Source organism: Trachemys scripta, chromosome 3, assembly GCF_013100865.1.
Source record: "Trachemys scripta elegans isolate TJP31775 chromosome 3, CAS_Tse_1.0, whole genome shotgun sequence".
Classification (NCBI taxonomy): Eukaryota; Metazoa; Chordata; order Testudines; family Emydidae; genus Trachemys; species Trachemys scripta.
In genome coordinates, this window is record NC_048300.1 from 158,582,251 (window position 1) to 158,608,022 (window position 25,772).

At 42.9% G+C, this 25,772-nt stretch overlaps 1 protein-coding gene across 1 annotated transcript in view; it reads right to left on the reverse strand.

Moving 5' to 3' along the window:
* HCRTR2 (hypocretin receptor 2) overlaps nucleotides 1–17,918 on the reverse strand; it is a 61,193-nt gene extending 43,275 nt beyond the window's left edge. Inside the window, exon 1 of the mRNA XM_034767019.1 lies at nucleotides 17,513–17,918. Within this exon, the coding sequence (XP_034622910.1) occupies nucleotides 17,513–17,738 (226 nt within the window). The 5' untranslated portion in view covers nucleotides 17,739–17,918. The remainder of the gene's footprint in view (nucleotides 1–17,512) is intronic.
* Between the last annotated feature and the right edge of the window lie 7,854 nt (nucleotides 17,919–25,772).

Genomic DNA, 25,772 nt, shown 5'->3' on the forward strand with positions numbered 1-25,772 from the left:
TTATGCAATTACACAATTTCACAACTTGTCAAAGCTGAAAAACCAGATACTAAAAAAACAGACAATGCTTTATAGACCTAACATATTAGAGTGGGGGGGGGGCAACAATAGTAAAATAGGAGAAGAAATACATGAATAGGCAGAGGAAGTAAAGAGGGAACTGCGGGGAAGGGAAGAGGAGGGTGTAGGTAGAATTGAGGTCCAGCAGCTTATGAATCATTTCAAGATTTTTTTCCCAAAAAAACAAAAAGCAAAAAAAAACAAAAGCAGGGTCTGCTCTTTCTTGAGCTTGTAATGCTGTTAGTACTTCATAACCCATTTCAACTTCTCTCATTTTGTTGATGGTATCAGTGAACAATTTTCCTCCCTGAAATAATGGAATAAGATAAGTTGAAAATGGGTTACAAAGTATCAGTAGCATGATAAGGTCAGTAAAGAGCAGTTTTACTCTATATTTATTTCAGGAAAGCCATCCGTGATTTTTTCAATATTTTTACTAATGATATGGAAAAAAGGATGAAGAGCACGTTAATTAAATTTGTAGAGGACAGTAAATTGGGAGGTTTTGCAAACAGCACTGAGGACAAAAGAGATAACACAGAGACCTCTACTAAGGAGAAAAAGGATATCGACTTCTGGGGCTGTCAATCTGTCACCTTTTATGAGTAATGAGCACTCAACTTTTTAAATAACTAAACTTATCTAAAATAGGAGTGCAAAATAAAATGAGAGACAACTCAGAAAAGTAATAAAAACACAGATATGCAAAAGGAATAAGATAGTTGAAAAACAATAATGCTGAAATCCACAATAGACAGGATATGATAACCTTGTAATATGACATGCTGGCAAAAAAGGTTGATGCAATTTTGGGCTACATATACAAAAGCATCACATCATCAACCATGGAGGTGATCACTTTTTTTTTTTATATGGGCACATCCTGCTCTGGGGTTCTCAATGCTAGAAAAATGTCAGCAAATTGGAGAAAATTCAGAGAAGGGTGACAAAGGAGTAAGTAGCTAGATTATGCTTCCTTTGTGCCAGAGAGAACATTAAAACATTTTAATATAAGTATTCCCAAGAGTTCTCAGCCAAGTCCAGATGTGAAGGAACCACTGCCTGCTTCTGGTACTTGATAGCTACTTATAGGATTAATGGAATGGTAAGACTGAATTAAAATGAATGAAGGGAAATTTAGGGATCTATTTTTGATTGCCAAGCTAACTGAAATTTATTAGTGTGGAATAGTCCCTGATGTGACACAGTGGAATTCCCACTTACATTCAAAAATATAGATGCAGGAACAATCCTGCATTGGTGGTCCTTGGCAAGATAACTCCTTCAGTGTTTTCCATCAACTAATGTGTATAAATCTATAACTTTTAAAGAAAAATCTGATTTGAGATGTTGCTAGCTGCTCCGATGTTCTCTTATCTATCTATACTAGGTTCTTATATAGTGCCTCAGAAGTATGCTACGTGAGAGCTTAGAGACAAAAACCAAATTCTACATGGTGGAAGTCCTCCTCTGTTAATTAGAAATTAGAGTAATGGGATAATGATCTTTCTGCATAAAACTAGTTTGTTAATCGGTCAACTGGATAATCTTTGGCTATGAGCAAGCTAGGGAGGCTGAATGTATCAGGGGATTGGCTATGTAATATGGAGCCTCCCAAAGATTCATATGATGGTCAGGTTTGTAGGAACTGAAAGTTGTTACCATTTCACTGTTGTTCAGTGATTTCTGTGTAATGAATTGGTGCACACAGAGATTGAATTTCAGCTTTCAAACAAGCTTTCAAATATGATGAACGCAATCTTTTAGGATAAAGAAAAGGTATGGAAAAAATCTTATATTAATACAACAGAGATTATCCTTGGATTTAGTAAAGGTAGGAAGGTTAATGGCAGATTAGTAATGGCACGTGGGACCTGTTGTAGAATGAAAACTGGCTAAGTTAAATCTACTCATAGCCTTTTGGCTAAGGCTATGTTTTAGTCACAGGTATTTTTAGTAAAAGTCATGGACAGGACATGGGCAGTAAACAAAGATTCACCTTTGAAACTGTATCCTTCAAAATACGTCGATGTAGAGGCATAGGAGGTGGATAATGGGGCAATACTCAAATGTGTATTTAAGTGTAGCCAGATGGACCATACAAAGGAAGGTACACTTCTCCACACAAGCTGAGTGCTACTGCAGATATATCCATGCACAAAGCTTTGCATAAAGCATTTCAAGCTATGAATCACAAACCACATCACTGTTCAACATCATGACTACTCCTCTGACAATGAAGATTAAACAAGCCAAAAAACATGCTCCCAGAATTAGATTGAAAACCCTCCTTGGGAAGCAGCACCCAGAAGGCTATTCCAGATCTGAGAAACATAGAAAATGAAGAGGTATAAATGAACAGATTACTACCCAACAAAAGTCTTGTTTCACTTGATTTCAAAAAGTTGTATAGGTAGTAAGAACTGTACAAGGATCTAGAACTGAGGTATATTTTGAAAAGCTGATGAGTCTGGATAGAGAGGGGTGTTTCTGTTCAGTTCCTGTTGGACAGGGATCCACACCACAAAGCCACCAGCATGTGAGTTTTAGCAATCTCAACAGAGAGGCCCAATGACTGAACAGGCATGGAGAATTAGCTACCTTGTTACCGGCCGAACTGGTTCCTCCAGAACAAGGTACGAGGTTCAGGTACATCATAAAGCTGCTATAAGGGAGCTTACACTGCCCTTGTCAATGCTTTATCTGTTCAAGGGGTAAATGGAGGATTTGGTCACTAGAACTGTCACTCCAACACTTTTCATAAGTACTGTCAGAAGTCCCACATTGCTAAACATTGGCAACATATATGTAACCCAAACTATGAGAAGAGTCAAAATGTAATTGTAGCCCATGGACTTGTAACCTTTAGGAATGTGATCTTTTCAACTTGTTCAGGATTCAGTTTTCTTCGTTTGACATTGACCATATTTCCAGCAGAACGAACGACTTTCAGAACGACATTAGAGGATGACTAGCCAAATTGTTTACCATCCTACTCCTATAAAAAAGAATCCTGTTATGATATAGTCATTTTCTTTTGTATGACGTGTTCACTGCGGTAGTTGAATGCATGCTTGTCTTTTCTGACATTTCACTTTCAGTTTAATAACACCAGCAACCACTGTCAAAGTTACAAAGGCCACTTGCTTGTTTGGGTGGACAGATACCATCTTCAAATGGTGTTATTTACAAATGTGGGAAGTGACATGTTCTTGATTTACAGAGATTTTCATAAGTTGACTTTTTTTGTGATATGATCTCACACCAAATACCCAGTAAAAAGGCAGGACTGTACATTAATTAACCTCCTAGACCACAGCTTGAAGTAGTGTCCCAGAAAAAAATACAACTATAGGCAGTGTCTAATTGCTGAAGTGGAAGAACTGGCTTTCCATACACAAATATTTTATTTTCCAGGTACGCCAGCAGGCAGATTATACCTCACCTATTATTATGCCTTCTGCAGTACTGAAAGATGTGCTGAAATTCATACGTTTTAATAGGCTTCAGGTGTAAACATATGAAAATACAGTAGGTTTGTTTAAAATTTTATTTTCCTGAACCCTATTTTCAAATAGGACACATCTGTTGCAGAAGTAATGGCCCAAAAAGTTAACTAATGTACAACCTGTGACACTGGCAAGCCAGCTAACCTATGTATGACCCATGACAACAAGGGGCATTATAATTGTATCAGGACAATTCACTTCTATGTGAATATCAAAGAGCTGTACTAGACCAGCAATCACTAACCCATTCATTTTAATAATAGAAATCAAGGGTAGATGCTAAATGTGTTTGTCTGTGTGTCTGTATCCTGTTAGAAATTTACCAATGTAACCAAATTAGCTTTTAGATGCTAAATCCTTTTCAGGTCTTAATTGCCTTATATTATGTATGCAACTGTGTTCAGTTAACCTTAAGGTCAAAGATGTGAGACACTGCAGGAAACTAATAATATTATCTATGTCTTCAGTTTATCTATCCCTGTTATCATGAATGACTGGCTGTTGCCTTCTGAGTATAACTAGATTACCTGTGTATGCATAAAAACAATGAGGAGTCCGGTGGCACCTTAAAGCTTAAGGGATTTATTTGGGCATAAGCTTTTGTGGGTAAAAAAAAACCCCACTTCTTCAGATCCATGGAGTGAAAATTACAGATACAGGCATAAATATTCTGGCAATGCCCCTCTTCCATGTACCTCTCTGCAATGCATGTACAATGTACAATGCATGTACTCTGCAATGCCCCTCTGCCATGTACATTGGCCAAACTGGACAGTCTCTATGTAAAAGAATAAATGGACACAAATCAGACATTAGGAAAGGTAACATACAAAAGCCAGTAGGAGAACACTTCAGTCTCCCTGGACATTCAATAACAGATTTAAAAGTAGCCATACTTCAACAAAAAAAACTTCAAAAACAGACTTCAAAGAGAAACTGCAGAGCTACAATTCATTTGCAAACTTAACACCATTAATTTGGGCTTGAATAGGGAATGGGATTGGCTGGCTCACTACAAAAGCAATTTTCCCTCTCTTGGTATTGACATCGCCTCATCAATTATTGGGAGTGGACCATATCCACCCTGGCTGAATTGGCCATGTCAACACTGGTTCTCCACTCGTAAGGTAACTCCCTTCTCTTCCCGTGTCAGTATATTTATGCCTGTATCTGTAATTTTCACTCCATGCATCTGAAGAAGAGGTTTTTTTTAACCCATGAAAGCTTATGCCCAAATAGATCTGTTAGTCTTTAAGAAGTGCAACAGATTGGACTCACCACCACAGAGCCTCCTGCTGTTTTTTCCAGGAATTAGCTCTGTCCAGCTCTGGAGCGCCCTTTGCAGGTGGTGTTTCACCCACTGTTTGCTCTGCTGTTTCCTCTGACTGGGGGGGCCCACATCGCTCCCAGACGACGGCGTCCTTTTCAGGGGATGGCCCTCCGGCTGTGCCCCACCTCCGTTGTCTCCCACCCTTCCGGGGGAGCCGGCAGTCCTTCGCCTGGCTTCTTGCTGCAGTGGCAAACTAGAGCCCTTAGTCTAGCCCCTCGCTCAGGGCAAGCTGCAGTCCTTTGGCTCAAGCCTGCACTCAGGTGGAGCTGCAAATAGTCAATCGGGCTAGCCTCTTGTTCAGAGCAGGGCAGTAAACAAAGTCTCTCAGCTCCACCTATACTCCAGTAGGACTGCCAATAGTTAACGAGCACAAGCTTTGGCTCAGAGCAAGGCGGGCAACAAAGTTATTCAGCTCCAACCTGCACTCAGGTAGGGCTTCTCACAATTAATGAGCCCAAGCTCTGGTTCCTAGCTGGGTGGGAAACAAAATCTCTCAGCTTGGGCCTGTACCCAAAGTCAGTTACCTCAGGCTTTCCTTCAGCTAGCCCGAGGAAGCGGGAGACTGCCACCCACCACTTGGGTGGCAGGGGGGACACAGGCCCTCCCACTCCACTGCATCCCGGTCCAGGGCCCTAAGGGTGGCAGAGGGGTCTGCCACCGCGTCAGCTGTGATCTAAGCCGTGACACGCTGACTCACCCTCTGCTAGCGTTGCAGGCAAACAGGGGTCTACTACCCCTGGGCCACTTCCATGCTCCTCCTTCATGAGTACCTGCTGGTCCAGTGAGGTAAGGTGCTCTGCGGGGGCCTTAGTTGCTAGCAGAAGCTCTGCTGGGGTTGGGCCAGATGGTGGTCCAAGCCAGCCATCTGTCTCCTGAAGAGTCGGGTCATCCAGGGGTCCGGGTGGTCTTGGCCAGTCTTCTGCTTCCCTCGAGGTCAGGTCAGTCCAGGGTCCAGGCAGTCTGGACCAGTCGTCTGCACTCTGTGGTCCTGCTACTGTCTTCCAGCGCAAGAGTTCAGGGAAAGCGTCTGTCCCCTCTGGTGGCTGGGCCCCCAATAAGCTTCCGGGTCCTGCCTTTATACTTCCGGCCCCACCTCTTGGCTTCGGGAGGGAGGGCGGAACTAGGGGGTAGGACTCTGCCCATGAGGCGGTGGAGCCACCCTCTTCCTCTGTGTCTGGGGAGGGCCAGTCCACCTCACTACAAGGTGCCACTGGATTCCTCATTGTTTTTGTGGATACAGACTAACACAGCTACCCCTCTGATACTTGTATATGCATCGGAAATTGAATGTTAACTTCAAAGTGGTGAGTCAGTGGGTACTCAGCACAGAAGAATCCTCAGTCACATGCTATGCTCAAAACACTTGACTGCCTGCTTCAGATAAAAAAGTGAAACCTAAGGTCTGATCCTGCATTTCTAGTCTGCTGAACTCTAAACAGGGAAAGATTCAAGCCGTAGGACTGGGATCTCCATGTAATATTTGGAATACCCTGAAAAATGCAAGGAAAGACTAACAGACACTACATCTAAGCTGCATTTGGATTCTAACCTTTCAGGATGATTGCAGAGAGACTTTTGCAAGCCAGCAGACTCATCTGTCACTGCTACAAGGACCTCGCAAGCATTTGTAATGTATATAATCTTTTAATCATTCAATAGCACTCTTCTTTTCTTTTATTAATAAATCTTTAGTTAGTTTACTGTCAGGACTGGCTGACAGCGTAATATTTGGGTAAGATCCGAAGTACATATTGACCGGGGGGTAAGTGTCTTATCTTTTGGGATCACTAGAACCTCACATACAATGAATTGGGTTTTCAGTAACCTCTCACTATATTAGATCAATTTTTCTGGATGGGACCCAAGGGCTGGAGTGCCTAAAGGAAACTGTGTTTGTCTTCTTGTTAACCAGTGTGCTGCTATAGAAACTCTTTTGTTACTGGCTTGGTGAACCTAATTGTAGAATTAACCACTTGTTTGGGGGGATTGTTTGCCCTGAGGTGGTGTTCTCAATGTGGTCCATTCCAAGCACCTGGTCACACAACCCTTACCTTTCAATTTGGGTATTTGATGTGGATGGGTACTGCATCTGCCATTGAATAAAAGAACATTTACTTCCATCTCCCACACATACCAAAAAACAATTCATCCCAAATGCAAAACCCTGATGGTGACATCACATTCTTTTGCATCAACAATTTGACACACCTGAATGTAACATAGTGGATTCATTTGGAAAGTGATTCAGCTTTGACATTGTTGAAGTCACTGTTGAGGTTTTGGGTGAAAGTCCTAACTCACTCTCTCACACCATTCCTCCTGTATCACTAACACCTGGTAAGCATAATGAGACTCATCAATTTGCTGCAGGAAGAAGGGTTTAGGGTGAAATGGCTTGGGGGAAAGTTGACGTGGGGGCATAAATATTTGATTCCCCATTCAGGAGACTGAGCCCTTCTCTGCCTCTGACAGCCAGGGCCAGTGGGGAATAACAATGACAACTTCTGCTAAAGTATCCCCAAGTATTGTCAACATTTAATACCTTGACCCGATTTTGTTCTCCACCACTGTAAGATGCAACAATTATTACAAAGTGCCCTGAATCTTCTCCTCTACTGGAAATCTTATCTGACCATACTAACCCTGTTTGGCTTTGTGTCCCTTTGTAGTGCCTACACCACATATTGAGGGTTTATGAGTCTGCTCCTTTAGCTCAAATACTAGAAGATCATGTTTTAAATGGAGGCCCAAGGTTCATTCTTCTGCAGATAACCACCTAACTCACCAGACTGAATCATCATAGAAACAAGCCTACATGCCCTATAACAATGCAAAATAGGCATTTGATAGGGTAGAATTGCCCTACTGGTTCTGCTATGCTTTCATTGGCAACTTATAGAATTCAGGGGTTCTAACTGAGTGTATCAAAATTGTTCTCTTGCCTCTAAAGGGTAGCAGGTGATAAACAGTAACTGCCTGGAGGTGAAAATAAGAAGTTAACACACAACATGTTAATGATCTCATGGTGATCACAGCTTCACATACTAGGAGTTCTGTGCTTTAGTAGATTCAATCATTTAAATTTCATAACCAGATTTGCATTCCAACACAATGACTTGATGGCAATTTCAAATGATTTAGTATTTTCAGTACTGTGGAATGTCTTTATCATCCCTCCTTATTAGAATTAGTGATGGATGGCAATGCAGACTATGTCCTGTTCTAATGTTAAAGATGAGAAGTCCAAGAACTGTGGCACAGGTCAGCAAGGAACCCAGTAGAAGTCAATCACAGTTCAAGTCTCTGACTTTACACTTGATTGGTAATGAACCATGAGGATTATTCAATCCAGTCTAGTGCTAGTCTCTGAGGGATACATTGTGCCTTCTACTTGTGCAAGTGTTGAGGGTAGGTACAATGAACCTCTTTGCACTCTTGAGAAAGTATAGAAAGTAAGGCATGACTTTAATCCCTGCACTCCAGGGGTAGCAGGGATGGCTCTCTCATGGTACCCTAGGGGATACATGCAACTCTGAATGGGTGGAGGGAGGCGGGACCAAAGCTTTGATCTTCCTGCTCCACACTAGCCCAGCAAAAACAGCTAGGCATGGGGGAGAGGAAGGGGGCACACTACAACTTCCTAATAGATGATTCCTTTAAGATGGCACCCTAAAGCACTGGGGGATTTTGGAGCTCCCCTAGAGCTGAGTGTTTCTGCCCATCTTGAGGTTTCAGCAAAATCAATTTTAAAACCATGCAAGTCTGTAATCGGTAAAGATGCATCTTGTATATGGATGTGTCATATAAAGCTGAGGCAATGATTATTTAATTACTGTTAAAGCATCTGCACCTGGAGATCCAGCCAAAAGCTTATTGCCTGTAAACAGCAATCATTTCTGGTGTGTGAGGTTCCTGTTATGCTAAACACAGAGGAAGCATAAAGCAGCAAACCACATCAGCAGGAGCAGACACTCATGGTTCAAGGGTAGAAGATGGCTGGACAGTGGGAATCCCATCATGCATCCCTTGCATGCCCTGTAAAATAACAAGGAGCAACAACCCCACACTGGCACCAACATAAGCTGCATTCTTAATGCAGAAAGGGGCAACACTATTTTTTAAACAGCTTTCAGAGAAAAACATCCTGCAATACAATACATAGGATTCCACCATGATCAGCTCTCCCTTTAAGAAGGCTATCGCCACCTTTTCTACAGAGCATGTGAAAGTGAATAAGAACCATGTATCACACACAACACTACTAGTCTCTTATTGCTCAGGATCAGAGTAAATGATACTTTTCTTTTTGGTTTAATTTACTTAATCCTCTTTGAGAAGATTATATATAATTTTTGCTCTATCTGCCAACTTAACAATGAGCAACAGATGAGATAACCAGATTCAGATACTGCTAAGTAATTATAATGCAAACTTTTTGGCTAAAGAATCATTGTTCATTGTTTGCATCAATATGACTGTTGAATCTTCATCAATAATTAGCACATGATAAACATATGGTATTAGAAACCAATTAAAAGCCATACCAGTCAATTAAAAAATTCAGAGCCAAATTCTGCCTTTTGATTGCAGCCCAAGCTAGATAAATCTACATAGGATGGTATATCACAATGATAACAAACAATGGTGACACACAAATCCCTGCAAAGACAGAGCTGAAAAAAGAAGCCACATGCAAAATGTAAGAAGAGTCAAAAAGATAAACTACTTCTCCACTGTTCCCCAATACTGCTGCTGTTGAGTAAATGAAAATCCAGATAGACATGCCTCAAAGTGAATTGATCCTCAGAGCCTAATTGGGTCTCTGGCATTCATGTTGCATCTGTGCTCATTTATAAATATATAATTTATTAAGACTAATTTATTATCAGTTGATCTAACTGTAAAAATAAAATGGAGAAGGAGACTAAACTACTGAAGAAATTAATCAAGACACAGATGACCTAGAGAGTGTGCATAAATTATTACAATCCCTGAGAAATAATCAAATTGGTAGTGATGGTGAAACATGAATTTAATTAAGTCTCTGATCTGAACTACAGTAGCGGAAGATAGAAAATAATTATCATAGTATTGGTCAATGAAGGAAGAATGTAAGGCCTTACTCCTTACAAGAAAAATATGGGAAACATTTGTTATTAAATTATTTGAAATACAAACTTGTTGGCCTTCAAATGTAACCCCATCTGGAGTTTGCCACTCTCTGGAATTCTGGACTGAGCCTCTAGGGGGCCTAGCCTATGAATTATGATAATAATGGCTATCAGAGTCCTCTGACATCATTTCCCAGCACACTTGGTGTAACAGATGGCAACAGAATGGACTAGAAACTACTGCTGAGGCCAATAGGGAGGCTTCTGCATGGGTTGATATGGACAAGCAGTATGCTGGCCCAATGATGAGCCTGGGCTTTTCATGCATCCGAAGAAGTGGGCTGTAGTCCACGAAAGCTTATGCTCTAATAAATTTGTTAGTCTCTAAGGTGCCACAAGTACTCCTGTTCTTCTTTTTTCTGGGCTTTTCAGGCTCTCAGGGTATGTCCACAGTGTATCTGGGAGCGAGCCTCCCAGCCCGGGTCCGGATTTGTGTTAGCAGGGCTCACGCTAGCGCACTAAAAATAGCAGGGTGGATGTTGCTTTGTTGTTGCAGGTCTAGAAAGCTTGAGAGCCTGAGTTCCAGCCAAAACCCCTATGTCTACACAGCTATTTGCAGTGCACTAGCATGAGCCCTGTGAGCACAAGTCTGGGAGTCTACCCAGGCTGGGAGGCCCACTCCCAGATGCAGTGCAGACATACCCCCAAGGGGTCGGGGCCAGCCTGGCTCAGAGGCAGAGGATCATTTTCATTTCAGTTTTGAGTTTTGAATTTGAGAGCTGAGAGAGAAGCAGAACATCTCAGGGAGCCTCTGATTAATTCCCCTTCCCACAAAGAGAGTCTTTGAACTGCTGTGGGATCTGGTGCATCAGACAGTTCCAGCCCTGTGGACAGCAGTGTTCAGAGAGGTAGAGCACTGACCAGGCAAGGTCTACCAAGAGTCAGCTGAGACCTACACAGGACTCCAGACCAGGAAGCCAGGAGAGGACCCTGCCCCACCTATGGGCAAACCCATGTAAGAGGTTTTGTTTAAGCCAGCCAGCATTCACAGTTGCTGCAGCACTCATCTTCAGACATCCCCAGTTTCCTCCCTGCCTGGCAAGGGGGCAGGGAGGGAGCTGAGAAAGAGCTGTGATTGAAGGGAGGTGGGAAATTTGTTGATGTTTTAGTACTCAGTTAACCATAACCCTTTCCTTCCTCGGATCCTATTTTCCTGCTCCCAATAAAATCTCCCTTTGTTATACTGTTGGTTTTGGGTGTGTCATTTCTTTGATGGGATTTGTGTTAATGTACTTTATTGTTTCTTGTGTACTGGTTTTATACTCCTTGCCAGCAGTGGTAGCATTATTCATTTCCCCAAAGGGTAGCACCCCTTGTGTCTCGGGCACAGTGAAGAGTCATCTTGCATGGAGCCACCAAGTGTCACAAAAAAGAGCCAGTGACCGGGTTGTGGGTGGCGATGCATAGTGGTTGAAGCAGGCATCAGGCAGCCAGAGATTGGAGCCCAGGGTCAGAGGCGGAGTCAGGAGCCAGGAGGTGGAGTCTAGGGTCAGAGCAAGAGTTCAGAGCCGAAGTCAGAAGTGAGGAATCAGAGCTGAGGGTAAGAACTGGGTCACTGGGAGTGAGGCAAGGCAGGTGCAGGGCTGGGGCCAAGGCTGGAACAAAGCGGGAGACTGCTTTGAGCAGCTGCTGGGCTGCCACTGCTGCTGGCTTAAGAACTGGTCTTCTGACTCTTCCAACCAATCAGGTTGTGTAGCCAATTAGGCAGCCTGCTACAGGCTAGCTGCACTTGACAGTTTGCCCAGAGACTGGATCTGCTGCAGGCTCTGATTCCTGAGACCAGGGCCAGCTCCAGGGTTTTGGCCGCCCCAAGCAGCCAAAACCAAAAAAAAAAAAAAAAAAGCCACGATTGCGATCTAAAAAAAGCCGCGATCGCGATCTGCGGTGGCAATTTGGCGGGAGGTCCTTCACTCCCAGGCGGAGTGACGGACCCTCTGCCGAATTGCCGCCGAATACCTGGAACTGCCGCCCCTGTCCGGAACGGCCGCCCCAAGCACTTGCTTGAGAAGCTGGTGCCTGGAGCCGGCCCTGCCTGAGACACCCACGAGAAGGGAGAAGCGACTCCAAGTAGCAAGCACCAGTGAGGAGACTCATGCCACACTGTGGGGGGGGGAGGGGCTACAGAAATACAACACCACAGCATGATCAGAATGTCCTTTGCAGATGGTCTGCTCAATTTAAACATATCATACAGGAGATGAACTTTTTAACTTAATGGCAGGGAACAGTCTAGCTGTAGCAGTGATCAGTGCCCATGGAAATTTAGTGTAGGAGTTAAAAACAGTCCTATAGCATTATAAATCCACCTTCTCCTCCTTCACATTGCAGCACTACAAAAAAACCTGGCAGTTAATGATGGCTAGATTGAGGGGCAAAGGGGACATCTGCAACTAACTCTTCATGATAATAAAAATAATTATAAAATGCAAACACATAAACAAATTGTATATGTTTGATTGTATTGCCCTTCCCCCTCCATTGCCATGTTATTTGTCTTTTTTAGACCAAAATATCTTTAGGACCAGGTCTGAACTTTCATGTATGTTTGCACAGCACCTAGCACTGTGGGTCCCTGATCTTGGTTGGTTCCTCTGAGCACAACTGCAATATAAATAACAATGCTAGAGCTATCTGAAATATGCTTCATAGTATGATACCCTTCATATTCATGTTCTCACTCTGGCTCTAGTAAATAAATCCATTTATTCATGTCTGAATATCAGTGACATGATAGCAGAATATTCTAAAGGCTTCACGATCCATCACTAACTTTGAGCACACAGCAACTGATCTTCCAGGGGTCTGCTGCACACCATCCACCCATTTCATCGCTGGTCATCCCTTTCTACGATGACCCTCCATCATTCCTTCTATAATAATTTTCTCAAGGGCATTTCCATCTCTGCACCTAGCATAACCAAAGTACTTAAGTTTATGTCTGCTAATTTCCAACATCAGAGTCCGCTTCTCTCCAACAATATTTCTAACATAGGTACTTGTCTTTTTTCCCATTCAGGAGATACACAGGAGTCTTTGCCAGCACCACATCTCAAAATACGTCAAATCATCCCAAGATTACGGGCCAGATTCTGATCTCATGTGCACCAAGGTAACTGTCCTGAAGCCCAAAGAGTTAAATCAATGTAAAAGTAGTTTAGATGAGAGGGGAATCAGATCTTAGGAGTCTCCCAAGTATCTAATTCTCTGCCACTCCTAGCTCCATAGCTAACACCATGAACAAAAGTTCAACTGAAATTTTATTGGGTTTCTATTCAGGTTAAGAAGATCATAAAGAAACAGAAAAGAAAAAAACAATTTTTAATAAGAACATGAATGAACTATTGGCATACTTTCAAATGGTGTAATCTGGTGGTAGCTCCATCGAAGACAAGAGAACTATGCCAATATATATCAGCTAAAGACTGGGCCAAATATATGTCGCTGCAGATCACATGTGACAGCCTAACTTTTGTGGATACAATTTTTTTCTCTACAATCCCTAATATACAGTACAAGTTCTTCTTTAGAGAGAAAAATGTAATATAATTAAAGCATTAAAATAACTCTTAAATTACAGGGAAAATAGCTTTACAAACTAGCTTTACTTAAGATGGAAAATTTAGTTAGTATGAGATTCACCAAATCTCAGGCTTCCCTGGGCATTCCTACTTCAGATACTCAGACCTTCAGATCCAGGCACCCTTAAGTGTGTACATTATTATTCAAACTTTCTAACACTTCCTGGTTATTAATCTGGGTCTCACACAGCTTTCAAGCACCCCTTTTGAGTGCCCTCAGAAGAGATCCAGTGTCTCTTCAGTTGTTGCTGCAATTCTCTAATTCCCACTACAAAACATCATTTCTGTCAATTACATCTTATGTCCTTATGAAATGGGCCAAGAGACACTCATGCTAAGGTGAGGAAAAACAATTTTAAATGCCAGAAGGACAAGCTACTTATGCAGAAGTTTGCTAACCACTAGCAGCTACAATACAGGGTGAATATAGGACATCATTTTAATGCTTAATGCAGGAACATCTTAGTGGGCTTTTTTAGTGGATACCACATGTGAGGGATGTGGCTATTGGGAAATGCACTGGATCCATAAAAGGATTTATTTTATAAAGTGGACTACAGAATGAAAAAGTCAATTATCCATGATGGAATTTCCCATATTTGGAATGGAAGTTACTTAAAATTTACCATGTTATCTGAATTACCAGTGAGAAATTACACAAAGGGACCTAGAAAAATTGAAACCATGAGGAGAAATTAAAATGAGATTCAGTATGGAAATTTTCTCCCCTTTTACATTACCTCTAATATATTAGTAACAATACAAAAACCTGAACTCCTATGCCTAGCACCATTTTTTCTGTCCATAATTTTTTCCTACAACTCTTAATTAGGCAGTTTTGTTTAGGTGGCTTCCTCCCCCTTCCTTTCTCATTACCCTAGCAACTTCTTGTTTCTGGCAGCCTCCTTTCTTCTCTTCCCCCACTCTCCACCTGAGAAGTTGTGCCTTTATTGCAGTATGTTCAGATTGTTCTGCCTTCTTCCACAGTCATGATTTGACTAATTCCTCCCATTTCACTCTGTTCTTTTTTGAAACTGCTTTTTTTGAAATCTAATCCCTTTGTAGTGCTAGCTTTTATTAACCCCTTTGTTACTCTGTTAAATTTAAGTAGCTTGTGAACACTCCTTATCGTTCCTCTATTTGCCTCACATTTTCAATCAGTTCCTCCTGATCAATAGCAAGTCAGTCCAAGATGATTTTTCTTATGGCTGCATCTTTTAGCTCATGGATTATAATCCTTTCCTGTGTGTAACTCAGGATACTTGCTGATGGTGTATGTTTGGTTGTAACTGACACCCAACAGACATCTGGGTATTTTAATTCCCCCCAGGAATCCGGTGTCCTGTGATTTCAAGTACTTAGAGCATCGGTCCCTGAATGCATCCTTAATTCTCCTCCAATTGTGTGGCATGATTTGCTTATCCTAGTAATTAAGCCCTGGACATAACTGCTGGCTTGTTTCTTTATAAACCTATGCTTACATTAGATTCTAAAGAGTTATATATATATTTTCCTTGATATTATTCAATAATTTCACCTGAGAGCTACCCTTTGGCTGGTACTTTTAGTTTCCAAGGATGTTGGCTCCTCATAAATCCCTTCACATTCTTTCTCTTCAGTCACTACCAGCTCCCCCTAAGCCTCCTCATGCTCCCCAGCTGCTTCTCCTTATTCCAAAACCATCTTCCTTCTTCCCCATCATTCTTCTCTCTCCTCTATCTTCAAATCTGCTAGCTGTGCACAAGCTCCTCTTCCTTCATCCTTCCTATCCCCCCAAATTTCCTCTCTGCCTTTACTTTCCAACCACTTTCGCTGTTCTCTCTACCTCCCGACTCCTGCCTGTCTTACTTTCTGCTCCCTCCACACCATGTCTCTGCACTTCCCCTACCTCCCTCCACCTCAAATTTATCAGCCTGTGCTACCTCTTCCCCCCAACCTCCTCATTCCCCAGGCTCTCTTCACTCTCCTCTTGGCAAACCCAAGTCTCTGAATCTCACTTTACCACCTTTCTACAAAGCCCCCTGCCCTACTCCACTGCTCCCCAATACCCATCCGTCTCAAACACCTTACATGGTCCTCCTCCCAATTGCTCTGCAAAACCTCCCTCCCTCTCCCCGAATATTCCCTCTACTTCCAAATCTCCAATCTCTCCTCTTTCCCAACCCCACATTATCTTAAACCTCTCACCAAACATCTCTTCCTGACCCCCATGCCCTTCAGTCAACCTTCTCCTCTTTCCTCTCTTCACCTTTCCAGTCTCTTTTCCCAAACTCCTCATTATCTCTAATATCCACTTCTCTCCTCAAACCCCTCTTCTCCCCTCCCTACCTCAAAACTTCTTCTTATTCCCATACCCCCCCTCTTTCCACATCCCTTCAGTCACCTCCTCCTCCCAAAGGCCATTATCTCCCCCAGGTATTCCAATCCCAAATCTTCACAGTTTTTCCTCCCTCCCCAGCTTCCCCTGTCTTTACTATTTTAAGGTCCCCATTACTCTGTGCCCTAAGGTTTACTAAAACTTTCACTTGTGATGTTGCTTTTCTCCATCCCTTTCTTCACATCCTCCTTGCCTCCCTCAGTCACTCTGTCTAGTAAAGTACCTCCAACCTCCCCCTTTGCTCTGCCTTCCCTTCCTTCCCTTCTAGAGCCTTATATCTTCCCCCTCTTTTGTCTGCCTTCCCCTGCTCTCCAATTCACCTCCCAGAAATTACCCATGGTTCCTGCCTCCAAGTCCCACTCCCCGCCCCCCGAACAGCGCCGTCTTCACCTTTTCCCTGATAGGTGTCTGCTGAGCAATTCTGCATGAAGCAGCAGCCACTGTTCTTTGCTTTCTACTGTGCTACCTCCTTTCCTCCTTCACAGATGAATGAAATGTGGGTGGAGATGTGTGGAGAGACAGACACAAATATTTCTGTCTCCTCTCCCTCCCTGGCTGAAAGTTGGGAGTGCCCCACTCTCCATAGTTACACCGTTGGATCCTAGCATTCATTCTATGCATAGAAATCAATTCAAACTGTAGATATGAGAACAAGTTATCAATCTAATTTGTTTTCCACATTTATCAGTGCCAAGAGTAACTCCTGTCAGGTGAGTAATGACCACCTGTGACGTTATTGACATAAACTGGGACCATATAGATCATTGTTGCAACCAAGGTCCTGTNCTGAGTTGGCACTCTCAGTTGGGTTCCGCCAGAACCGCATTGTCACACCACCTATGCCTTTAAATGTCAAAGTTAAACTCTGCCAACTCGGTTGAGAATATCTGAATGAAAAAAGCAGCATGATGACCAGGCAGAGAAGTGCTGTGAAAGAGCAGCTGTCAGCACTGTATGAGGGAAAACATCTGTCTGTAAAGATCTGAATAGGGCTTGAGAATTTCAGCACCCCTGCCAGCTGGACAGAGATTAGAGAATTAGCATTTCATTGACACAACCTTCCTAGCTTGGATGAGCTCTTTACTTTGGGATTCTAATTACAACTGCAACTAATTGTTAGTAAACAGCTAAAAAAACCTGGATGTCTTAGTGTTGCTCTCTAAATTAAAACACTCATAAAAGCTGCTTTTAGCCGTCTCAAATGATTATAGCACATGATGCTACCAGCCTGTTAAATACCACAAGCATGACAAATGGCATGAAGAGTTAACAATTTTCATTTCAAAATAAACTGTCAGGTACAAACACATTCATCTCATCTGTTTGTCTAAATCTAATGTTCACTCTCAGATGCAAGAAACAATGTTCCCAAATGCCACCACTACATTGCTGACAGTTTAAGCACTTCACAGTTTAAGCAGTTTGAAAATCAATCCAAACAGGTTATATTACAACTCTTCTGAGGACAAATGCAGAGCAATACTCACCCAGGATGTTTCCAATGAGAGCCACAATGAACACAACAATATACCCTGCAATCAGGACCCATTCATATTCTTTGGGATGTAAATATTCCCTCCAAAGGTATCGCAGAAATTCCTCATCATTATAGTCAGCAGAGGGGATTGAAAAAGGCTCCTGAGTATCATTCAGTTCTGGAACAGAAGACCAGTTCCTGCAAGAAGGGAGATCGTCCAGTTTGGTCTCGGACATCACTGGTTGTAGCCTGGGTCTGGATCAAAACCTCTCAGTACTTCGAGTTTCTGTGAAGCCCATCCATTTACACTTGTGATGTGCAATGAAAAACCCAGAGTGGGGAGAGAAGGAGAAAAAGAATGAAAAGTTACAGAGCCAATGATGACCAAGGCTTTTACTCTGCAACTTCTCCTACTACCTTTGCAGCACTTCCCAGCAAAGATGCACGCACAGCAGCTCTGGGAGAGGGAATGAGGACTCGGCATCAGAGGCTGCAGTGACACGGGAGCCGGCACAGCACATGCTTACGAATGCATCATTCTGGCACAGCATTTGCAATACACAGCAAATCCTTGGGGGGAGAAGGAGGAACGGGCAGTTTGCATCCAAATGTGAGAGTATATGTGATCCAACCTGTAAGCAAGAGCATACTTGCCTCACTGCCTGTGTATACAAGTGTGCTCATGCAACGTGTGTCTCACATTTAGGAATCCTTAGACGTACACTTACACCTGTCCTTGTTACTCCAAAACTGCCCTCCCTAGCTCCATGGCCCCTTCCCTATGCTACTGCCCCTCCCCTCTGCTTCCCCTTCTCATGCCCCTCTCTGTGACCCCAGTTTTCTTTCCTCCCAAGTTTCCCTTGCAGTCTGCTCTCCGTATCCCCACCACGTCTCCCCTGTCCTGTTCCAGCTTTAAACATCACTAAATTAAACTTCAATTTTGGAGAGAAAAGAGCAGTAGCAGTGGAAGAGAGATGGAACGGGGGAGCTATTGAAATCAGTGGCTGATGACTTGGAAAGCCCTTCAAGTCCTGCTGGGTAAGTGGCTAAAGTAGATGTGGAATTATTCTTTGCACAGTGTCCTAATGGGTGCTCTACTTCAATGGCACATGCATTCCTGCACCTTTGATGTGAGATTTTGCTAGTAGTGCCCGTTCAACCTGTGCATGCGTCCTACATATCCTCGTGCCCCATACCAAGGATATATAGGATTGCACAGGTGAACCACCCTCAACCGCCTTCAGCCTGAGATGGAAAGTCAAGCATGCCTACTTCCCTTTTGCCAAGTCATAGTTAGTTTAGACAGTTTACTTGTAGTTAGTTTAGTTGGGATTTGTTGTTTCTGCCTTTTGAGGGTTTTTTCTGGATGATTTCAGTATCTGGAGTATGCTGGGGGAAAATTAAAAATTCTGCACACAATATTTTAAAATACAATCAAATGCTGCAAATTTTATTTGTCAAAATAAAACTACACAATCATAGCCACAATCACACCAGTTTCAATTATTTTGGTAATTTATTTCAAAATACCTGTCAGCATGTATGTCTCTAACAATACAGACACACATGAAAATTCCCTCAGGAGTAGAGAGTTAAAGAAACTCTCTGCCCCCTCACCTCACAAAGCGTGCTAGGGGGCCAGACACCCATAACCTCTCCCCCCAACTCCAGCTATGAGGGCCCCCCTAGCACCCTGTTTCCCTCCAGATCCCAGCCATGGCCTCCCCCAGCCCAGACACCCACACCTTCCCTCCCCAAACCCAGGTGTGGCTCCCCCAGCCCAGACACCTGCCCCCTTACTGCCCAGGGATCCAGAAGGAGAAACAATCTGCTTCTGGGACCCCAGGCTTGCATGGAGTTTCCTGGTGCACTGCCATCTCCTTACCTCAGGGTGTGCGGGGAACTGCAACTGCCTGAAACTCTCTACACTCTCCATGTCCCCTGAGCAGTGTCTTCTATGTGCAATCTGGGCTCTGCCGGGTCCAGTGGCCTAGTAGCAGCCAGCAGCACTGCAGCCCATTTCTGTGGGGGAAAGAAAATTATGCGCAAAACCCACTAATTTCTGCAAAATTCTGCATTGCGCAGTGGCGCAGAATTCCCCCAAAAGTAACTGAGATCTTCTAGGTCCCAGACTCTCCACTTTTCTCTAAAACCTCTTTTACCCCAGTGTTGACAATCCAGAGCAAACAGTTATCATCCTCTCCCCCACCAAAAATGTTGATGAGTTTTCTGATTCTCAGATTTCAGTTCAATGGTATAGTCTTCAAGACACCATTCTTTTACCTATTCTAATGACCTCGTCCTCTGTCTCCCTGGTGTTACCAATGGTGGATAGCTCCTCTTTCACCTTATAGGCTCTCCCAGGGTCCTTATTGCAACCCCTGGGCCATGTACTGCCAACAATTCCTAAGTGTTCTGAGTCACTCTTGCAGGGCAAATAGGCAGACCCATTCCCCTGAACTCTTACTCACACCCCACCAACCAGAGCCAGCAGAGGAAATTTTTGAGGAGCAGAAGGCAAGGGCTGACAAGGAGGTAACATCTCACATGAATATCTCCTCATCTCTGGATGAGTCTCTAATGCCTCTACCACCTTTCATGGCAAATAACTTTAGATAATTTCAGGAGCTGATGAAGTGCATAGTGGATATATGTTTCAAATCACTATAGTGAAGGTCCAAGACTCTCATCATAAGCTCCTGGATATTTTAGATGCTTCAGCTTCTGCACCTGCAGCCCTTCTTGTGAATCTGGCTTTATTAGAACTTGCTAAGACCATCTGGCAGATTCCAGCTACACCTTCCACTACCTGTAAATGTGCCAACAAAAATATTATGTTCTAGCCAAGTACTCAGAGTTTTTACTGAATTCCCTGGTTGTGGAAACAGTAAACAAGTGTGATAATCAGCACAAAACAAAGTCTTCTCATTACAACAAGGAGCAGAAGTGACTTCATCTCTTCAGTTGCAAGAGTTACTCCTCTGTAACATTGCATTTCAAACCACCGAGTGCTCACATCAAAATATGGCTATCAGAATTACAATAAATTCAACACCTTTATTGTGCATTTGCTGGAGGAGCACTTCAAACAATTTAAGGACATCAACAATGAAGGGCAACTCTTAATGAGAGCATTATTACAGTTCTCCTTACATGCAGCTGATATGGCAGCCTGGTCCATTTCCACCATGATCATAATGTGACGATCATCTTGGCCCTAGGCGTCCAGTTTCCCTAGGGAATCACAGAATACTGCTGAGGATCCCACTTTGGATGGCCACAAGTTATTCTCCAAATCGACTGATGATTTACCCTTAGAGCCACTAAAACTTATTCACCTTCAAATAAAAGAAAATGTAGTAAGTCTCAAATAGCCCATTGATCTTCTCAATTCATTTCTCGAATTTCCACAGGCCACATGAACCACCAGCCAGGAGACCAAGAAGCCAACCAACTGCGACAGCTACTTCATCCCAGCCATCCATGTCAGCTAAATGTCAGGTTGAGAGCCTGAACCACCTTCTGTACTATCCTCCCCTCCTCCACCACTCTAGATACAGTCTTTCCCATTCCCAGCCTGCATGGGAGAGAATAACACCCAACAAATGGGCTTTGGAAGTAATAACATCCAGTTATTCATCCATTTTGCCTCCAGTTCTCCCTCCCAACCCCTTTCCTCATCCCTTGTTAGGGATTCCTCTCACAATCATTTGCTGAGATAGGAAGTCACTACTCTTCTACATGTAGGGGTTATAAAATGAGTTCAGTCTAGCACTAAGGGGTGCCTTTCTTATTTTTTGGACAAGGCAGGGGTCATTTTAATTGCACCTACTTGGCCAAGATAAGCTTAGAATCCTTACTTCATTAAACTTGCATTTCATCCACCAATGAAACTTCCAGTCAGTTACATCTGTTGTCTCAGCATGCTGGTCAGACGCGTCAACCCAGTCTCGCAGTTTGACTCCAGGCGCAGCTCCTAAATGGTATTAATCAGATAATGGCTCTATCAGGCTGTAGCACCTCCTCAAGATGTAGCTTCAAAAGACTGGATTTTTTGCATAACTGGAATTGTAGAATTACCCAATCCCCAGGGATTCACGAGGAAATCTATTTAATATGTATTGTCCCATTGAAATTTTCCATGGGAAATTGTTAATTTTCATTTCAATAGTCTGGGGGGAGGGCACACACTTTTTTGTTACAGCTCCAGTTATTACATTTTAGGACATTCCCAAATCATATCAGCATAATAGCTTAACCTGCTGCATTTGCATGTTTATTTATCTATTTTATTACACCATTTCTATCAAGACTAATGTGATTTAAACCCTATTCTTCTTGTACATTCATGTGAACTGTAAATGCCTGATGCATTTAACTCTCAGTTTCTTATTTATCAGTACAAAATTTCTGTAACAAGTGATATTTTCAAATTTATAAGCCTACAGAGAATATATCGAATCTGCATTAAGAAGCTTAAATTCCAATTTATATCTGTCAACCTTTTCCCCCAGTGAGGCTAATGTCTGGTACCTCATTTAGGTGAAAGAAAAGACACTGATTTATGCAAACCTAACCCATAACCATTAATTTAAATTTCCACCAATATTGAAATAAATCTATCATTCCTAGTAAAATGCTTTGTAGCTTTCAATTTATGATGTTACGCACACAATATGACATTACACCATATAAATATGAATCCACATCAATTTATGTTTTATAGCTTCTGATATCTCAAAGAAATTGCCATCATTCACTGGGAAATAAGACAATCTAGCCCCACTTCAGGGTCCAGGGTTTATTGTTTTTTCAAGTACATTTTCCCCCTGCTAGTATAAATTTTATGACAGACATATATTTATCACACAAATAAGCAACATCTCTTCCTACACTACAGATCAGCCTCTTCATTTTTAAATCTATATGACAAAGAACTGAAAGATTTAGTTCTGTACTAACTTGACAGCATATTGAATGAGGCAACAGATTTGATTTTTCACAACAGAAAGCAAGTTTCAAGTTGTTAGAAGTCCACAAACTGCTGCTTAAATGTCATATGAACTCATGGACACCAATTCAGCAAAGCATCTGAACATGTGTTTAGCTCCATCCCTATTCAGCAAAGCATTTAAGCTCATGCTGCTGAATAAGGATGGACTGCTGAATTGGGACCACAGTGGAGGCGGCCATGGAAATCTGCCCCTCTCCTTCTTTCCATTGCTCTAATTTCACCCTCTTCTCCTGCCCTTTTTCTTTCTCCTACTCAATGTACCTCTCAACAGCCTGGCTGCTTTGCAGTTGCCATTTAATACCATGGCCAAGCTGCAAGGAAGCACCACTGGTAGCACTTATCTTCAAGAGATGTGTCAAACAGATCCCACGGCTTCTTTGGCAGCAGTACTGAGCAGTTTCTGAGAAGCAGCCGGGCTGTCCTCAAGTAAAATATACTGTGGAAGAGGGAGAAAATGGAGAGGGAAGAAGATAAATGAATTGTGAGGAAGAGGGAATGCAGAGGAGAAAGGCTGGCAAAAGAGGCAGGCTGTAAATCCCTACAGCCATTAATATTAAATGAAGGGAGAGTAATAATAGCTGCGACTTCCTGTGTGTTTAGGGCACTATATTAAAAATAAAATAGCCAACACAGTGATTTTTAGAGAAAAGAATGTGATAATCTGTACACCTTAAAATGGAACAATGGACGATGCACAGGTGAACAACCCATTCAGCAGGCTGCCATCTGTTTCAGCCTCCCACTTGTTGCAGCATGAATTCATGTTGCTTTGTAATTTAAATGTAGCCTGTCTCCCAAGGCATGCCACAAGCCTTCTCCCCTGGTACTTGCTAATCAGAAACCCGTGGCTTCTCTCCCCTCCTCACGTGGGTTGAGTCCTTGGTTCTTTATTTCAGCACCTGATGCCCACACCCAAAGTGACTCCTCATCACCCAAAGTGATGCCTGGGACACAAGGGGTGCCCTCCCTTGGGAAAATGACCAATACTACTATCCTACTCACCAGGAACATAACCCAGTACATGAACAACACAACAGATTAATATCAGCACCAACCAATGAAAAGCCATACACAGAACAATATTACACAGGGGACTCAACTGAGGACAGGACACAGAGGCTCTAGGGAAGGAAAGGATTAAGACTATCAAAAATACTAAAACATCAACAATATAACGTGCTCCTCACCTTTCTGCATTCAGCACTGCACACAACCCCCAGCACCCTTCCTTGCAGATAAGTCCTGCAATGAGTTCTGCTGTGAGTGCTGGCCAGTTTAAACAAAAAGAGAAGAGTTCCCTTATGGTGTCTTCACCCCTGTGTGGGACAGGGTCCTCTCCTGGCTCCCTGGTCTGTCCCTTACACCAAGATTGCAGTAATACTCAGTTTACTCCTTGTCCCAAAGGACGAGTCTATTACCCTAGGTAAATTGCACCTTAAACCTCACTCCAAAGACAACAGTTGTAGCCAATTCTATAGGAAATTATATAAAGATTTATTAAATAGGAAAGGGAAACAAGAGTTATTTAGAAGGTTAAAGCATGTAAACATCTATACAAGTAAGTTATAATCTTAATTTTCAAATGGTAATAGAAGCTTTTATAATAAGGAAGCTTTATATGTCCTTTAGGGCTAACCCAGGATAAGCAGCTGGAGATCTCTTACTTATGTCTAGAAAACCCTTTTCCCCAGAGTCCAAGCAGCATAGAGAGCCCTAGTTCCTTTTATTTGGGATTTTTATCTCCCTCTTGCTACATGCTCTGAGGTGCAAACTCAAGTGATGGGAGGAATCCATTTGCATGACTAATCTTCATAGTGAGGAATGCAGAACAACAGTCTTTTTACTCCTGGGGGAATTCTGCACCACTTCACAATGCAGAATTTTGCAGAAATTAATGTTTTTTTAGCATAATTTCCTTTCCCCCACAGAAATGGTCTGCAGTGCTGAGCCGGCAGAGCCCAGCTTATACATAGAAGACTCTGAGAGGTGGGCTGGGGAGAGGGAGCTAGAGGGTTCCTCACAGTTGCAGTTCCCAGCACGCCCTGAGGGAAGGAGACAGCGGCATGCAGGAAACTCCACACAAGCAGGCTGTTTCTCCTTCTGGATCCCTGCACAGTAGGGTGACAGGAGTATGGGCTGGGGGGGGCACAGCTGGGTTCTGGGAGGGAGGGGGCTGGTGTCTGGGCTGTGGGGGCACGGCTGGGCTCTGGAGGGGAGGGAGTGCAGGTATCTCAGTTAGGAGGGCCCCACAGCTGGACTTGGGGGGAGGGGTTCTGGGTGTCTGGCCCCCCAGCTGGGGGAGGGCAGAGAAACAGGAACTGGGTTGTCATAGGGGTTTCTTTAACTGTCTACTCCTAGGGGAAAATTTGTGTGTGTCTGTATTGTTACAGACATACTTGCTGAGAGGCATTTTGTAATAAATTACCAAAATAATTGAAACTGGCATGATTATGTAGTATTATTTTGACAAATAAAATTTGCAGAATTTTAAAATATTGTGTAAAGAATTTTTATTTTAGTTATGTCTGCATACAGGTGCTGCAGTAATTAAATCACTTTTGCGTGTCCACACTACGCTCCTTGTGTCAGTGGTGTGCATCCTCACCAGGAGCACTTCCATCGATTTAACTGTCAGTGTGAGGCATTGTGGGACAGCTTCTGAAAACCAGTAATAGTCAATGTAAGCAACGCAGGGTCTATACTGACACTGCATTGACCTAACTTCATCGACCTAAGTGCTATTGACAGTATAGTCGGTGAATTACATCAGTCGGAGCTACAATTTAGTGTTTGGTTGATGTAAGCTGCCTTACGTCGACCTAACTGTAGTGTAGACAAGGCCTAAATTGGCATAGCAAGGCAGCTACATTGGTAGGAGCCAAATTATAGTGTAGACACTAAGGTCAACCTCAGCTGCCTTTTATCAACCTAACTCTGTAATGTAGACCAGGTCTTAGTGAAGATGCTACTACACCACTGGAAGAGCTTCCCCTATTGGAGTAATCCACCTCCGTGAGAGGTAGTCGCTATGTCAGCGGGAGAAACTCTCCTATTGGCATAGCATTGTCTACACCAGAGGTTAGGACAGTATAACTGCATCGCTCAGGGGTGATGGCAAAGAGTGGGTGCGAGTTTCTTGTTGGTAAGATCAAGTGAGTCTAATTCAGTTGGTCTAAGGCAGCCCAGAGAGATTCTAATGGCTGGTCTGTACTAGAAACTTACATTGGTACAGGTTCAACTCTCAGCTATACCAACC